At 39.1% G+C, this 17,028-nt stretch overlaps 9 protein-coding genes across 9 annotated transcripts; 2 read left to right on the forward strand and 7 right to left on the reverse strand.

Moving 5' to 3' along the window:
- Positions 1-239: 239 nt before the first annotated feature.
- VCUG_00066 (uncharacterized protein) lies at positions 240-711 on the reverse strand (the record flags this gene model as incomplete). The annotated part of the gene is made up of 1 exon (XM_008074896.1): positions 240-711. One exon carries the CDS (start codon positions 709-711, stop codon positions 319-321), a length of 393 nt encoding a protein of 130 aa, XP_008073087.1. The 3' UTR covers positions 240-318.
- A 331-nt stretch (positions 712-1,042) lies between these two features.
- Positions 1,043-2,147, reverse strand: VCUG_00067 (uncharacterized protein; the record flags this gene model as incomplete). The annotated part of the gene is made up of 1 exon (XM_008074897.1): positions 1,043-2,147. Exon 1 carries the CDS (start codon positions 2,138-2,140, stop codon positions 1,043-1,045), a length of 1,098 nt encoding a protein of 365 aa, XP_008073088.1. The 5' UTR covers positions 2,141-2,147.
- A 1,387-nt stretch (positions 2,148-3,534) lies between these two features.
- Positions 3,535-6,843, forward strand: VCUG_00068 (uncharacterized protein; the record flags this gene model as incomplete). Its single annotated transcript, XM_008074898.1, has 1 exon — positions 3,535-6,843. One exon carries the CDS (start codon positions 3,535-3,537, stop codon positions 6,640-6,642), a length of 3,108 nt encoding a protein of 1,035 aa, XP_008073089.1. The 3' UTR covers positions 6,643-6,843.
- Positions 6,844-7,195: 352 nt separating this feature from the next.
- VCUG_00070 (uncharacterized protein) lies at positions 7,196-8,099 on the reverse strand (the record flags this gene model as incomplete). The annotated part of the gene is made up of 1 exon (XM_008074899.1): positions 7,196-8,099. The coding sequence occupies one exon, from the start codon at positions 8,097-8,099 to the stop codon at positions 7,386-7,388; it is 714 nt and encodes a 237-aa protein (XP_008073090.1). The 3' UTR covers positions 7,196-7,385.
- Positions 8,100-8,678: 579 nt separating this feature from the next.
- Positions 8,679-9,279, reverse strand: VCUG_00071 (uncharacterized protein; the record flags this gene model as incomplete). Its single annotated transcript, XM_008074900.1, has 1 exon — positions 8,679-9,279. One exon carries the CDS (start codon positions 9,277-9,279, stop codon positions 8,842-8,844), a length of 438 nt encoding a protein of 145 aa, XP_008073091.1. The 3' UTR covers positions 8,679-8,841.
- Positions 9,280-9,932: 653 nt separating this feature from the next.
- VCUG_00072 (uncharacterized protein) lies at positions 9,933-10,426 on the reverse strand (the record flags this gene model as incomplete). Its single annotated transcript, XM_008074901.1, has 1 exon — positions 9,933-10,426. The coding sequence occupies one exon, from the start codon at positions 10,424-10,426 to the stop codon at positions 10,007-10,009; it is 420 nt and encodes a 139-aa protein (XP_008073092.1). The 3' UTR covers positions 9,933-10,006.
- Positions 10,427-11,869: 1,443 nt separating this feature from the next.
- On the reverse strand, positions 11,870-12,185 carry VCUG_00073 (uncharacterized protein; the record flags this gene model as incomplete). The annotated part of the gene is made up of 1 exon (XM_008074902.1): positions 11,870-12,185. The coding sequence occupies one exon, from the start codon at positions 12,183-12,185 to the stop codon at positions 11,901-11,903; it is 285 nt and encodes a 94-aa protein (XP_008073093.1). The 3' UTR covers positions 11,870-11,900.
- Positions 12,186-12,558: 373 nt separating this feature from the next.
- On the forward strand, positions 12,559-14,800 carry VCUG_00074 (uncharacterized protein; the record flags this gene model as incomplete). The annotated part of the gene is made up of 1 exon (XM_008074903.1): positions 12,559-14,800. The coding sequence occupies one exon, from the start codon at positions 12,559-12,561 to the stop codon at positions 14,788-14,790; it is 2,232 nt and encodes a 743-aa protein (XP_008073094.1). The 3' UTR covers positions 14,791-14,800.
- A 538-nt stretch (positions 14,801-15,338) lies between these two features.
- On the reverse strand, positions 15,339-16,985 carry VCUG_00075 (uncharacterized protein; the record flags this gene model as incomplete). Its single annotated transcript, XM_008074904.1, has 1 exon — positions 15,339-16,985. One exon carries the CDS (start codon positions 16,983-16,985, stop codon positions 15,510-15,512), a length of 1,476 nt encoding a protein of 491 aa, XP_008073095.1. The 3' UTR covers positions 15,339-15,509.
- Between the last annotated feature and the right edge of the window lie 43 nt (positions 16,986-17,028).

The following is a 17,028-nucleotide window of genomic DNA, read 5'->3' on the forward strand; positions in this document are numbered from 1 at the left end:
AGTATCAAAAACCAAGTGTCGCACTCATTAGAATACAACAAGAATACGCCAATAGTACAGCGAGTATTGATACGGCTGTTCACACATCCATAATTTGGTGAAAATGCAAAAGTGAACATGGAAATATCGTGCATGTGTTCACATTAATCGTCTTAATTCAATCAGAAGCACTACCGAATTGATTTATGGTATAAAATTGTTTAGGAAACACCGTGTAGACAGGAGTGTGATTAAGTGATTCGCATTGTTTTATTTAACATTAAATCTGATATAAGTGGCTCACTAGGACATGTGTTCTCCTGCAATACACTTTTTTGTTCATTTTCGCATGTAAAAGAACGTAGCAACACCTACAACCGAAAAATAGACCAAAGCATTCGCTATAAACGTATAAAATGAATTTCCGCAGAGATACTGGTAGAGGAAGAACGCAGTGAATGACAGATGCATAGGATTAACATAATCAAAATAGAAATTTAGGAGAACCAGAACGAGCGACGGAACGATGAAAAGAACGGGCTTATCGTTTGCTGTTAGTATATTCAACATCTTAAATATTAGAAAATCAAAATTGCTGCTGAAGATAGCTTCTGTAGGTGTGGATGTGTGTGTGTCGTCCGTCATAACGCTCTCAGAAGGCTGTTTTGTGCTGGTTACGCGTCTTTTGGTCCTGTCCTTCTTTTTGACATAATCTGATGAATAGCCAGACATGGGTGGAGTGACAGACCCAAAATTAATGAAATTTAAATGAAAAGAATCAAATTACAAAACAAATGCAAAAAAAGTTTCAAAGTTTGATAATAAAAAATGAAATTCGCTCAGGACGAGAAATTATCAGGAAAGACGGTGAAATATGCATGATTGCCTGCACAACACGAAGTAAACTATCAACACGCACGTACACTGCTATGCTATTCATATGATGCACTTTATAGATACATTACTTGGAAAGTGCACTACAATTAAATATTTGTCGTATCTCAAACCGCTAAGTTTCGCGTGTTTGAAAGCCAAGAAGCTGCGTAAAACAATTACAAAAAGACTAAACAAACAAATATTTTATCTCTGCTTTGCCGCTCTCTGTGCGATACTCTACGTATGCGTTGTCATCACCGCCACAGCTAGCTAAAATTACGCCATCACATTCCACGATAAACGCCCGTGTGTCCTGTCCAACAAATATCAAATGGGGTATCTCCTTGAACCCTACCTCAAAATTATACGTATACTGTGAGAGAAACGTTCTTGCGAACGATTCGTAGTAATTGTCTTTAAAGAACATGCCCTGTGCTTTCTTCGCACAAATCTCATCCTTCACGACGACGATGTTTCTGTTATGCAATTGTATGTGTGCAGGGTTCGTAGCGGGATGTAAATTGGACGGTTTTTCGGGGATTTCAAAGTTTACCGGAAGAATTGTCTGAACAGGTTCATTCCTGTCAAGCATCACTATAATATCGTTTTTGCATGACTGTGCGAATCGGATGACCGTACTTGAAATGTTTTTTACGTTGAATCGGCCCGTCAACACGACAATATCACATTCAACTTCTTTGATCCGGTTTAGAGCGTCATTGTCCAGGCTGATGTTGCTGAAGAAAGCAATCGTAACATTCCTTTGTAGCAAATCCCATCTTTCAATCGATCTAACATCTATTTTTGGCAAATAAACTCTTTTCACCACGAACACTCCGTTCTCGTTACTTCCTAAGGCTCCAAAAAACATACCGTCAAACACGAAAAGGTCCTCATCAACACTAAATCTAACCCTGATCACCGACTCATCATCCTCCACAACATCCTCATCGAACTTATTCTTGTAATACATTCCAAATACCTTCATACCATCCCCACGTGTCAGAGACTGCAAAAAGTAGTATTTCTCTAGATTAGTGCCAAATTCTTTTTCAAAATTCTTTAATCTAAAAATATCGCATGTTAAGGACTTCTCTATCCGATCGATTACAAAATCTAGATTATCATCCGTGGCAACACCACTGTGAAAGTGTCTGAGGTATTCCTCAGCTATTTTTTTATATTTTTCTATCACGTACTTTTTTTCACTTAGCATTTTAATCTGTGCAGATGACAGCAGAATATTGTTTTTCCGTATGAATATCTCGTAAATCTGTCGGAGCATCGAATCCTCTAGAGCAGAACAAAAAACATGGGGATACGAAAAAATATGGAATATGGTAAAACCACGTTTCTTCGCAAAACACGTAGCAAGTTTATCTCGTTATAGCAAGTCGATTCATGCCATGTTGTTTTTCTTGGCTGCCAATATCATTTCATTATTGGTATATTACCGAAAGACACGTACTTAACTACACAGCAGGCTCATAACACGTTTGCACACCAGGTTACCGTAAAATATCACTTAGTTATCAGATTGCTATTGAATGCACACCGTACATAAATGAAGACTTTTGTCGTTATCAGAGGTAAAACAGGAAATGTAAACTTTTCTCCCCACTTACAGTAGGATAGTGCAGATCAGACCCTTTCCGTATTCTACTACTGAGTTTCACTTTTAATTCTAAACATATTTGTTCATCAAACCAGTTATATCACGCCAAACACAGCCTTGTTGTGATGTGTTTGATGAGCAAAAGGTGTGTATAACGAAAAAAGAGCTCAATTCTGAGAGACTCAACAATTTGGCAGTATGGATCGATGTGGAAGAGAGAATGATAAATAATTGTGTGGTAAATGGGATTATAATCAAATTATTCGGTATAAAGTACTATTCGTGAGTAGAAAAACGAAAGAAAGATAAAGTATAGATCTTTGAAATTTACTGTGGTACATCGGATTGTAATTACAATGTGTGTTAGATACAGGGTAGGAATATTCGTACGCAAGTAAAATTATAACTTTTTGTCGAAGAAATTAATTTGAACTTGAAGAGACGAGAAAATAGGACATTGCTTAATTTACTTTGATCATAACATAATGGTTTAAAGGAGAATTGCAAACCGTAAAGAAGGTGAATTATTTGATACGTAAGAAATGGTGGATGATAAGCCAAAATATTCGTGAAGAAGGAAGCATTCACGGTATCATGCATTTTTAACTTTTTCAATGAATGTAACCTTCAATAACGTTTGAAAATTTCGACAAAACAGAACTACACCTATAAACTGCAGAATATATTTATGGATAAGAGCGAACAAAATAACAATAATAGCGTATTCATCAACAACAAATCCGTATACGATTGCCATAGCATTTGAAAACATGGCATTAGATGAATACATCTATACATAAATCACGCTGCTCAATAGTTAACTCTTACGCCCTTTGCATGGTTATCTCAAGTTACTTCACCACAAATGAACATTTTTTGCGTTGACGAATTGCGTGTTACACCCGTTCTATAGGTAATATGGAATATTTAGTATTCTGCAATTCGTACGATCGCGAATAAAGTTGAGCGCAGATCAAAAAGCATTCTGTTGTCCACGGCAATACACGGAGATATAGCAGAACATTCTCATCGTAGAAGAATGAAAATTGCTGGCAGACCCTGCGATGAAAAAAAACGAACTGATGAAATATGCACTGACAGCTGGAAATCTGCAAATAAAGCTAGAAAATAACTGTAATGAGTGTTATTTGTACTTGCCAACACCAATTTTAGAGCAGAACAATATGTTTGGGCCGGACATAAGGAGCAAATATGCCAAGATAAACGCTAAAAATTTTTTCGTGCAAAAACGAAAATGCCTAGTTGAAAGAAACTGCTTGGACTACGCTCTGTTTTATTCATTGCTTCGAGAGGTAAGGGAGCGAAGAGATGGTCGCGTACGTACCAGAGTGCGAAATGATAGCGTTGCCGACAGACCAGCAGACAAAGATGGAGGCGAAACCAGTGAGGACGCTGTTTTATCGACGAAATCGGACAGTGATGGTTTTTCAGTTGATAACTATCCGATCAGTCGAACAAATTTGAGCAGAAAACCACATAAATTGAGAATTTCGCGGACAAAGGCGTTGCTTGCCGAAATTTGGTACGGTAATCACTGCAAGAGACGATCAAATGATTTGTTCCTGACCAGTATGGCTGATCCCTTGGTTGTCATCGGAGCTCTGCTTGGAACAAAACATTTTTCAAAATTTGTTTACATGGAGAAGGAGGCGATCAACATCAACGGTCTAAGGCTGAACAGAAACACAAATTGGTACAAATTATTTCATTTTTCGCTTCTGAACGTGAACAGTATCGGCATTAGAAACATTTTAAATCTTGGCGATGAAAAGTTATCGATGATGCTGTACATGCAAAACAAGAGTAGGAGCGATGTGCTAGAGCATATGGTCGTTATGGATTTGGACCTGGCAAGGAAGATTGTGTTGTGCTACAATGACGCGGAGAAAGAAATGCACAAATTGTACGTAACAGAATGTGAAAAAAGAGCAAACAAAAAGTGTGTGGTTGAGTTTCTGAACTGCAGCAACATCGAAAATATCAGCCCAGATATATTTTACTTGTATAGGAAATACGAGAAGAACGTTGAACTGGCGAAGATTATTGAACTGAAAGATTATATCGATAAGGCAGAGAATAGCACATGTGACAGCATCAAAGACATGGTAGTTCGATGTAAAGAATTATACTCCTTTTTCATCTCGTCTGAGAGCATGACTTCAGACGAATCGAAAGTGAAGGAGGTTTTTTCAGCAGAGTTATGTCAGGAGGTAGCCGATGAGACCAAGAAAATGCTTTGCAGGCTCGTAAAATCAAACATAGAATTTATTTCGAACGGGTTGAACGAGCTAAACACTAAATCAAGGCGGACAGTGATGAGACAAATCGTCACAGAGTCGTGGGAACACATGCTGCCCATGTATTCTGATCTCGTGTGCATGCAGGATGATCTGAACAGGTTCATTTTTGAGTGTGAACTGTTTAACTACATAGTTGAAGCAGGCAAACATACGATGCCTGGAGATGCGAAGGAGATGGAACGAAAAAACATATTGAGAATGAGAAAGGCAGCCAAGTTCATCGATGTGCTTAAATTCAAAGATCCTTCTAAAAGCATTCTGCTGAATATGCTACGGGTCTATCTGGAGCGAAGTCTTTCTAAAAAACGCTACGGAATGGTCAACGTGCTGCGGGCGTATTTGAATAAGCGAAATGATTTTGACTACACATTACTGCAAAACTTCAGAAATAACATTTTTAAGATGAACAGCGTGAAGCTCAAACAGAAAATTGCGCTCGTCGACCTGTATTATGAACTGGTGAGGGATGTCAACACGAAACAAAGGGACCTATCGATCAACTTTCAAGAAATTATGACAAGAAGCACCAGCAATCCTCTGAATTACAGCAGATTAACGCCGCTCGAAATAAAAAATGTTGAATTTGGACCTGATGTTGTACGATACATTGAAAGCTTCCGAGGTAAGGTCTTTGAGCGGTTTTTCGATGCAAAAAACTTCATCTTGTTTACAAGCCATTTTCTCGGCAATCTCACGGATCTGGAATGGATTGAAAATTCTTTGCATAGCATAAAAAGCTCACGAGAAGACCTGAATGTCATGGTCGAGAGCTTGATCAGTCAGGTTAAGATAAGAAGATCTGTGCGTGGGGATGTTATGGTTACCACAGCTAGTAAAGAAACGGATAAACGATCAGCTGTGGCTGAAGGTAATGTCAAACGAACAAATTCAACACAAGAGGAACAGAAAAAAACCACGGACACGCAGCATATGCCACGGAGCACTGACATAGAAGGTGCATTTAGATCGTCATTCGTGCGTCAACCACGGGACCGTTATCAAGCAAATCCGAAGAATTACAAAAAATGTATGGAAAAAGAAATTGAACCTGGAGAAATCGTATGCGGCACCAGAGAAACCCGTGGGAACGCCTCGGTTTATGAGCATGATCGAAGTGCAGCTTATCGGTACGAAGAGTCTTCCCAGTATGATGAGAGAAGTGATCACGGAGACAAAAAATACTGCAAAAGTAGAAATGATAGCAGGATAAATAATCGTGAGGCATCCTGGGATGGCAATGAACGCGTTGAAAGGGATGAAGATCGTAGCAGGTCTTATGTATACAGGGGGAGGGAAAGAGAATACGGTGGCAATCGTCGCACAGACAGGAGATCGTCATACTATAATACACCACCACATGAAAACGGTTCAGAAATTGGCTCTCTTCGCAATGTGAGATCCGAAACAAACTACCGAGCATCCCCAGCGTATGTTGAGAACGAGAGGACGGATAATTTCGGTTCAGAACCGCGTGGACACAACAGAGGAAATTTCAATAATTCCTATTCTTCACACAGCGGTCGTGACCGAGAACCATGCAATAGTAACACTTGGCGTGCAGGCTATCAAGCGGAGTACACCCAGAGAACACGCGGAAATAATTATTGTGGCAGGGGAGACTTTGATGAGCGGAGGGTAGACCGCTATAATGACCGAGGGAGAAACGAATACGGCCGTCCGTATGATGAACGTACCTATGAACACGCAGATTATCGCAGATATGACGATGATAATCGCAACTACGATAGAGAGAGTGACTATTCATGGTCGCGATACGGTCGAAGGGACCGGGATCGTTCTCCTGATGAGTATTCGAACGAAAGAGCGCGTAGAAAGAGGAGAGAGTACTAATAGAACACGCGTAAATATGAAATGATGCTCGTTATCTTCCGAGTTATTTGTACCATGGGTGTGTCACACCCACAACAAAGGGCCAAAGCTGTCTATCACGCCAAATTTTGTCCCGCAGTGTAATAAAACTTTTTGTTTTTGCACCACGGTTATCGTGAATAACTCTTTTTTCTGTGTAGCGAGACAATTCATTATTTTAATCAAACAAAGAATTCATAAAGTCACTTTTATGTTGTTCAGTTCAACGTATTGTGTAACAAATACAATCAAAGAAAATATTTAAATATGATTTTGTGTATTTACACGAAAGTTTTTGTTGTGGATTGTCTCTATGGTGATTTTTAGCGTTCTATCACTCGCTTATGAACACGGTGCAGATATCTCCTTTATCACGGCAGTGATAGAGAAAACTGAGTGACTTGCACGGTACTATAAATAATATCTGTTTCACGGGGCTAATTAGGTGGAAAACGGAAAAATTACCATTTGAAAGTCACCGCTTCATCACTCAGTAGTACCACAATCATCTATGCATTATATTAAGTATGTGGATTTATTCCTCTTTGTTTTTTGTGAATTCACGGGTGGTCTGGCCGTGGTGGCGGGTGATTAAAAAAATAATTGCTATTTTTGCGTTCTTCGCCACCGTATTTTCAGATAATGTAAGCAGAGCGGTGCTAAATTTTGTCATCGTATAACAACAGCAGATCGTATTCGGGGAGGTGGCCATAACTCGTGCCACTTCAGCTCTCAAATAACAAGGCAGTAAGACTGATTGCAAATGCCTGCAGAGCATTCCATGGAAACGAGTAGTTCAGCTTATAATCGTTTTCTGAATTTGCACCGAAGCTCAGGTTTATGTAGTCTGGCAATTTGGGATGCACCAGCTGAAAGTTTCTTTCTGAAGGGATAATGGACATGTTATTGTAATTGAGCGTATACAAATCTCTGTCTTTGTTATACCGCGGCTTCTTGTTCGCCAGTCTTATAATTTTATCCAGTTCATTGCTATTGTACCGCTCTAATACAGAATCACCCTCCGTGGTGTAAATAACTTCCATATCATGAAAGAGCTTTTGATCATACATGATATTCGCGTATTTTACTATTATGGTATCCTTTTCGCCTTCATATAGCACAAATTCATTTTTCTTCAGGTTTACCTTTAGCCAACCAATTTTCCTCAACTTGTGGTTCTTTTCAAATGTGTATATGCTGTAACCAAACAGAGTTTTGTATGCATTCATGACCAGCAATTCTCTTGTTTCACTCATTTCCAGGTGATAGGCAAAGCTATTATTCGATATTTTTATGACCTTTCCGCTCATAATTATTTCTCGGTTAACACGGGCGGTTGAAACCAAATATTTGAATTTCTCTGGAGGAAGTCGCAGTAAATCGTTGTTGAACGCACTAAAGCGGAAAGGTTGTTCATTCATTGTTTCATAGACCAACATTTGTTAAAAGAACCATCTGTTTTAGATTCACAAAATCAATTTGTCGTATATTGCAAACATTAAGATTCGATTGACGAGTGAAACAAGAAACCACGATTAAATGGCCTAATTTTGCGACTGGATTCTCTGCATCAGTTCTTCAACAACAGTATGTTGTGACTACAACATTAGAAGATTGAAACCTGGGAATAAAAATAGGACAAGTGTTATAAATTGAAATAATGGCCGAGTAATTTTGTCCAAATATCACAATGATTTATCAGAAAATGTGTTTTGTCTGGAAATGGATAGATTTGAAACTATTTCGATAAAATGGCTATACTGATTATTATGAGGGCACACGCGCGAATATGAAAGAGAAAGAAAAACTACCTGATCATACACGTCAAATGCACTTGTTCGAAAAGGCACATTCGGGCATGAACACAATTAGCGATGTAAAGTGAACGAATCCAACTTTAATACGTGGTTCCATGACACTTACGGTCACCTTTCGGTAAAATTCTTTTTTGAACGCTAAAAAAGAATTTTTTTCGTAATATCACAGCAATACATTAAAATACGATTACTTTTATTCCTGCCGTGCACTGCTGCTCTGAACCGCATTCTGTGCTGATTCACGTACATCCGGCCATAGATGTTAAAACACGGTACCAAAGACAAAAGAAACGTATTTTGGTCTTTAGTATGCAATTTTATGAACAATATATGTAATGAATAAAGCTTACACCACCATATATTGCTACCTTTTCGTCTTAATCTTTCTTTTTTCTATCGGAGCATTGTAATTCTCATTTTTATAGAACTGCCTCAGCAAATCAACACATTCTTTGTTATCAAGAAAAATGTTGTCATTTGTTTCAACCAGACTGCATCCAAAGGTAGGATTAAAGCATCCGAAATAAATTTTGCAGTTCAGCCGTTTCAACACGCCAAAACACATTAAGCACGGTTCACATGTCAAGTACACATCGCAATTCGTGCAATCAGCCGATCTTATACCCACGATTTCTGCATGTGCAAGCGGATCGTTGAGTTTATTTGTCAAATTATGAGATCTGCTTACGATTTTATTATCTCTCATGAATATGCAGCCCACAGGTACTTCGTCGACCAGCAGAGCTTTCTTTGCCTCGCTGATAGCCTCGCTCATGTAGTAACGGGCAGTTTCAAACGTCATCGTTGAGGGTGGAAACGCACACAACCAATTTTCATCGTTGTGCAACGAACAACAATAAGCAAAAAAAAACTGAAAGCATCGTTCTATGATGTTTTTGAGGTTTGAAACGAGTTTAATAGATTTTGTTGTGTGAGAAAGACATTTTACTTGTATGATTGATATGAGAGAGTCACTCTGGCAGGAACAATTAGTCAGCATAGCTTCCTGTCATGCCTCAAAATGAACAACAATATGATGCGCCTGAATTATAAAAACACTTTTTAAATTTTTTACAGCATCTAATTCTAACGAATGAACAATTTAACGAACATATCTTTGAATAGTACATGTGCTGCAGGTGAAGATGCGTTTAACTGATGATGTAGAACATGTTGTAAATCACTGATATGAAATATTGTGCTGTGATCATGGATTCGCAGCGGTAAGCTTAGAATTACATAAGTTCATTCAACAACTGCACACGATGTGCATCCCACATTTATCTTAAACGGTACGATCCTACTTTAACAAGAACAATGCTCATCAACTGCTGTAATGGTGTGAATATGCCCTACACACCGAATAACGCTCAATTGTATTGTTGGCATTCATTTCTGGCAAATTGCTTGAAAATAAAAAACTTAGAGATTTTAAGATACGAGAAATGAATGACTGGTTAGACCACAGATCTTTACTTAAACCTTAGATGCTGCTCACAGAACACGCAACTTCCATAAAACACCAGTCTCTATTTAGGAGGTGCAGAACCTTCGGATGGTGCGTCCGGTTCACCTTCCGGCTTATCTTTATCGCCCTTCTTATCATCCTTACATTCTTCATCTTTTTTATCGCCCTTTTCTCCCTTCTCCGGCTCTTGAGGCGACTTTGAATCCCCGCTAAACAAGCTCTTAATACCTCCTCCTCCACCATTTCCACTATCTCCGTTCTTCCCTTGATCGCCCCCTTGATTCCCCCCTTGGTCTCCATTCGATGGCGTATCATTTTTATTGCCCATGAAATGCAGCAACAACGGCATGCCAACGATAAAAATAACAGCTAATACTGCAATACCGATAATCAAAAACAGTAGAGACATGAGATGTGCGCTGCACGCGTATTTATACGAAATAGCGGTATGTGAAGACAAATAAGAAAAAAGGATGTACATGTCGAGGTATTTTACATTTATCTGATCGCACTGACAAAACCAATCTGTACGTATTTCAGGGTGACATGATAGTTTAAAATTAAATTTAAGTCCTAGAGTAGCAAATGAGATATCTGTGATTGGCCTTCCATGCTAATTTTGCATACTGGTCATGTTACTTAGTAAGTGGTGAAATATAAAACATTCAGTTGAGTGAACCATCTGCTGTTGAAATGAGGTGTTTTTACTTTTCTGAAGCATTCATCAATGATGAGCCGCAATGATACTCGTTATTTTTTAAATTTCATAGGTCAGAAATAAGTTAAAATATCACGATCGGATGGATGACAGAAGTGATCGAACCCGGCCAACAAGCAACATCTAGTAAGAAAGGAGCACATTTATAGCACTAACTCATTTTGATGAGCGTGTAGTGATATAAATGATAGGAACAAGTCTTGATCTGCAGTTATGGCAACAACAAATAGAACGTGAGCAAAACAACCTACAGTTAAACTCGTATTCATGAAAAAGGATAACACAATGCTGAAGAAGTGACAGCTGAAGTATGATCGAACACAGGAACGAGTTTAATACCGTACCTGGCATAATTACGCTATTGAAGCGTATTTTGTGTGAGCAAAACAAGGTATTCGTGACACACCGGGCAGAACGAGATCTTCCGAGCAATCTGCAGGTAAAACACACGAAAATTACAGCAAAGTATGGTTATGTAGATGGTGACTCTATTTATACAGAATGCCTCAATACAACGATATGAGTTCAAATCACAGTCTCATTCACCATTTAAACGATATTTGCGCGCGCCATAGCACTGGCTAGTAATAAGCGAAGTATTACGACGCTATTTGTGAATTTGAGCGACGTAATGGTGCAATGATAATCTGGGTGATAAAGAAAACGCAGTTTTTGAAATTTAATAGCCAAAAAACACTTTATTCTCCACAGTGAAGCACAAAATCATGGCCAAACGAAAAAATAAAAATAATAAATTTAATCAAAAATATTTTGTACGCATTGAGAATGCCGTATGAACACACCCTCACCCATGGTACAATAACATTGCTGTGCTCCCCGGGAACGAACGAACACAATAAAATGACCGTTTTACTGAGGAGCAATGATAAAAATTTTGTGTTACAGTGATTTGGTGAATTTCATTATTTTTTCAGGGTAAGTTTTTTTGTTCTTTTTATAGACAATGTTCGATTCTTTTTCGTTTTGTAGTGGCGTGCAAAGCGATTGAATTAGCTGCTCTATTTGAACGCTTTTACCCTAGTTCAAGCAACTAAAACGTAAACACGCTAATCGTTGTGTATCATCCGTAGTAATACATCGCGAAAACGATTTTCTAAGGATCGTGTCCATGCAAATAGGTCAACTCATATGTGTGCACGGTATAACTTCTATGCAGCAATATTACTGTGCTGCAATGTTTTCTGATGTGCATCTAAAAGTTTTAATTTATCTGTGTTCAGAAATCATCATCATACCTCAATTTTTCAAACTCTCCAGCCACCAATTTCTCGCTCAACTCGTTAAACCCACCAATAAAATCGCCTTTATAAAAAATCATCGGAAACTTTTGGTAGTCCAATTTTTCCATGATATTCTTTACGTACCTGCTGTTAGGACTACTGCTGTAATACTCGTAATCCAGTAGGTTTTTATCCAAGAGATCTTTTGCTTTCCTGCAGAAGATACAATCTGGCTTACCTATTATGTAGATGTCGGCAATTTTTGATTCTGGTACACTCATATACTGTCCGGTGCGTTCTTGGCATATTTATACGGACGTGCTGAAACTTTTTGTTTCTTTTGTTGATTTGGCTGTCTGATCTTAAAAACTGCCCAATCCATGATCAAAAATAGTGCAGGAATGAATGTATTGGTTGTCTTAAGCTTGTTTCATAGGCTAACACTCGGCGAACGCTTCGACTAATGTGTAATTGTCATACTAAACATGAGATAAAACGTTTTACGAGAATTACGCACAGTATCTACTGTATGTGAAGCGAGCACCAAACACATTCTACTACTAAAGATTACACGTTTACGTCCTGCCCAGTGTAACACGAAACGTTTCATATGCGATTTTTATATACGAACAATTACAAGGGAATTTTAACCACATGGCGTATGTTCCCAATGGCAACATAAAAACAAAAATCAGTATTTTTGAGCGGATCACCTCGCTGAGACTGGCAGACGAGTCTGTGAGAGAAACGAAAGTTATACCCCGTGTATCTCTGATAAATCACACGTCGTTTCCAAAGACCGAGGAGTATCTCCGGACCCAGAAAAGCCACATTTTTCTCACATTCGACGAGGACAAGCACAACTTTAACAACGAGGTCCGTTTTAGCACACGCACCAGCCTAATTGAGTGCATTTCATTTGTCCGAGTTGCAGAATTTTGGCTTAAACTCGACAGCCAAAACACAGTAATCATAAGAAACTCGTACAAAAGCAGTTTATCGTTCTATCTGCTGGGCCTTGTGCGTTATATCCAAGATACTACGTTTGAACAAGCGTACAATACCGTAAAGGAGAAGGTCAAAAATCTGGAGATGCCAAGGAAGTTGTACCTGTCGTATTTTGAGAACTACCTGAGTAGAAATGAGTTCAAAACACTGTGTATCCACCAGATAGTGATAAGCACTCTGCCGAGGAAAAGAGTAGAAAGCAGCAAGCCGTTCGGTAAACCGTTTTATTCACTGCGAATCATGGAAAAGCCCACTATATCAACGGTTATCCACGACGAACACCATGTTATATGCAAGGTGGATACCTCAATTGCTGGCGATGTCACACTGGTGCTCAACAGGAACAATGCCAAGCTGTTCACGCTCTTTCTTAACACGAATTCCTTCGAGGAAGGTCTTTATCGGTTCAGCAAAGATGATTTGGTGCTAGACAGTGGTACAATTCTGGATGATGATTTCACGATCGATATTATCTTTTTCAAAACTGATAAAAAAAGTAAGGTTTACAATCTCAATGGTAAATCACTTTTGATTGACAAATTTGCTGGTAGCTACGACGAAAATCTATTGAACCGGCTGAAAGGAGAAGGTTATAGCAAAGATGATGCAATGATAGCGACAATTACAGCAAATTCATCAACTGGAATGAGCAAAGTATTACAAAAGCTGAAGAAAAGAGAAGAGGTGCCAAATTCTAGCAAGGAGGCATCGCTGGATCGACCATATAAGCCAAACGATGATATTACCTTGGTAGACATAAACCTGATAGTCGATATAATGCCTGAAAAAGAGAACACAAAGACGAAAAAAAAAACGCTGCCGCCCAAAAATATACCGAAGACGGAGATAGCCAACTCGTTGACGGTTCGTCCGTTCTATTGGGCGGTAATTCCAAAATCGTGCGACAGCATTTTCAACGAATTGGACGATGTGCACACACAGATCGATTTTATGAAGTTTGAGGACTGGTTCTGCATTACAACGGACTGCCAACAGCTTAAGGTAGAAAAGCAGGCTAGCAGTGTGATACGAGACAGCAGACGGCTATTTTTGGTCTCGCTGTCACTGAAAACGTTTGAAAAGAAACAATTTGTTCTGCACAACAAACAGCTGGCGGACCTGCCGTTGGAGGACCTGACAATGATAAACACCATAATTCCTACGGATGAAGAGTATAAGATGATGTTCTCAAGAAAAAAAGAATTGAACGATATAGAACGCAAAATGATCGCGTTCTACCCGTATAAAAAGCTCATCAGGCTGCTAATCTTTGAAAGACGGTTCTTCGAGAACAAAGACAACTGGATAATCGGCGTGGAGAACATAAAAAGTGTGTACGACACGATTCTGCAGAGCAACAACATTCGTTTGCTTCTCAAGACGGTTCTAGAGCTCGGAAACACGATAAACACCAACTATGGAAATAACCGAAGAAAAGCATCGGCTTTCAAGGTTTGTTCTTTAGTACTAACCAAGAACTACAGGGGAAAGAAAAACAACCAATCACTTCTAAAATTTGTTGCTGAGACGGCACGCAGCAGACTGAAAAGCATTAAAAGCGATTTGGAAACAATCGAATCGATAAGAAATGATGAGCTAAACAACTACAAGGAAATTATGAACGAGTACATTCTAGAATACAGAACATGCAAGGAATGGGTGGAAGAGCTGGATGGCGAGCTAAGAGCGAATATGAAGGCTTTTCTCTTCTACTTCTCGGAATTTGTGAGAAACTTCTCAAACGAGTATAGGGAGGCGGTGATCTACTCGAGCATAATAAAGCGAAAGTTTGGCGAGCCTGAGAACAAAAATGTGAAGGAAATAATTTCGATTCTGTACAATTTTCTTAAATCTGTGCGCCATGAAATAGAAACTTGAACGTTCCCAATAAATTAATTTTATAGAACTTGAAATCGCCACTTTCCACGGATAAAGCTCGTGTCTTGTCTATTATAACGTGCCTTAGCAATTGATCACCAATCAAAATCGTTTTACTGTACTTTTTTTTGTTTATTTTTACAGACAAACATACAGCATTGTTTTTCGCAATCAAGAATCGCTTACCAATCTGACGTGAAAGACATTATACACCTCCTATGTTGCACGTGAATGTAAGAAAACTATTTGTGTACGTGCTGCATTAACCACACTCAGCGAATTGTTAAAGGACTATTTTCTTCATCACGGAATGGCAATAATCGTTACATGGTACTACTAGATATAGTGATATTGCAGTATTTAGGTAAACATTGTCATGTAATTTAGAAAATGGTATGATTTAGTGATGTGGGGAGTGATTTGAGTCGGTTCATCCTCTTTTGTGAAGAATATCCTTGGATCACACATTCGGTGGTTATTATCAAGAGTGATGTACAAGAAGTGTTAAATCATTCAAACAATGAATTGAATGTAAAAATCACCAAATTATTTTTTACATCTGCGAGACCTGCATCTGTGCCTAAACACTCCTTGTACACAAAAACGATACCAATGCTTGTTATGGACTGAGCGCGGTCCTTGAGGGCAGCGTAAAGAACACCTGAACTAGCAGTTATACAAAACGCATCATATATGACAGGTTTTAATTAACATGCGCTCTAGAAAAAGTCTTCTGAGTGATGATTTTCGAAATTAATGTCAAACAAATTATCATTTCTATCATCTTCATCATCGTTATGTCTGTTTCGGTTCTTTTTAGTGGCATTTTCCTGTACCTGAACATTCTTTATATCCTGTTTTGAACCGTTCTTCTTTTCTTTCTTCAATTGCTCGTACGCTTTGCCGTGTGTTTCCAGCTGAACAGAACTCAACACGGTGTCTTTGAGGACACCAAAGTCACTATTCGGCAATGAAATGGGTGGAATTGCGTATTCCTCTGGCACAAAATGCTCCGGTTGTGTGTAAAGCTTTGGTAGCACTTCTCTCTCATCCTTGTCTTTTCTTGCACCCCTATCTCCATTTAGCGTTTTCTTAACCTCCTTCATTCTATCCTTGAATCTCTTCTCCAGCACATGTGCACATTTGCAGTATGTGGTGGATGGTGCATTGTAGATGTAGCAATTCTTAAAAATTTGGACGAAATCTCGTTCAAACGCTTCTAGGCTGTCATACTTATCATCCTCTACGTTCTGCTCGATCCTGGATATGTCCATGGGTGCTTTTATGATTTGATAGTAATCGGGAACTTCCTTCTCGTTGACAGGCTGCAAGAATGGCCATGCATGCGTGTCTGTCCGTATATCTGAGATGATGTATCGAAATACGTTTTTAAGCTTTTTAGTTGTCTGATTGAGCATTTCTTCAGTTAGCTTTGCCTCCTTGAGACCAGGAATATCCCAGACAGTTTTTACATCCGCAAAACTAGGAGGATCTCTCAATATGTTGAACGAAGACAATTGACTGATCTTGTTGATGAACTCCATGCGCTTCTTCTCCACGATTTCTATTTTGTTCAGGTAGTTTATCTCCCATAGGACCTTGCATTGCATGAGTGTCCCTCCCTCGTAGTCCTTTATGTATCCTCTCCAGTTCTTGAAATAGATTTCCGTGCTGAATCCCTGTTTCTTGAAAAAGCCGATTGCGTAGTTATCAGCGTACGCCATCAGATAGACTGGGTGTATCAATCTCTTCGGGTACGAAAGGTAATCAAGGAAATCTACTTCAATGTTCTGTATCTCCCGTTTGCAATGTTCTTTCAACATATCAATGATCATGCTGCCGTGTCCGTTCACCTGAACGCTCGAGTCGATCGCAAGAAACACCAGCTCAACAAAGCTCTGCTCATAGAACGGTCGGTAGCACACCCCGCCCACGATGTTCTCATCGATTGAGCACAGTATGTTGCTATGCTTCTCGTTGAATATCTGTTTGATGATGTATTCTTTGGGCATCCTGGGCAGCTGCTTCTGCAGTATCATTTTATATCCCAGTAATGACTCCTTTGTGTCTGTATCCCACGACTTACCCGTACTGACCAGTTTAAATCGAATCTTTCCCATCTTAAACATCGCAATTAGGTCTTTTTCACGGAGCTCCTTCTTGTTCGTGTCGCTCAAAGTTTCGGCGTCTTCCATTAGGGGTTTCCACAAAAATCGCGCTTGCTTTTTTCACAGACCA

Source organism: Vavraia culicis, assembly GCF_000192795.1.
Source record: "Vavraia culicis subsp. floridensis unplaced genomic scaffold supercont1.1, whole genome shotgun sequence".
Lineage (NCBI taxonomy): Eukaryota > Fungi > Microsporidia > Pleistophoridae > Vavraia > Vavraia culicis.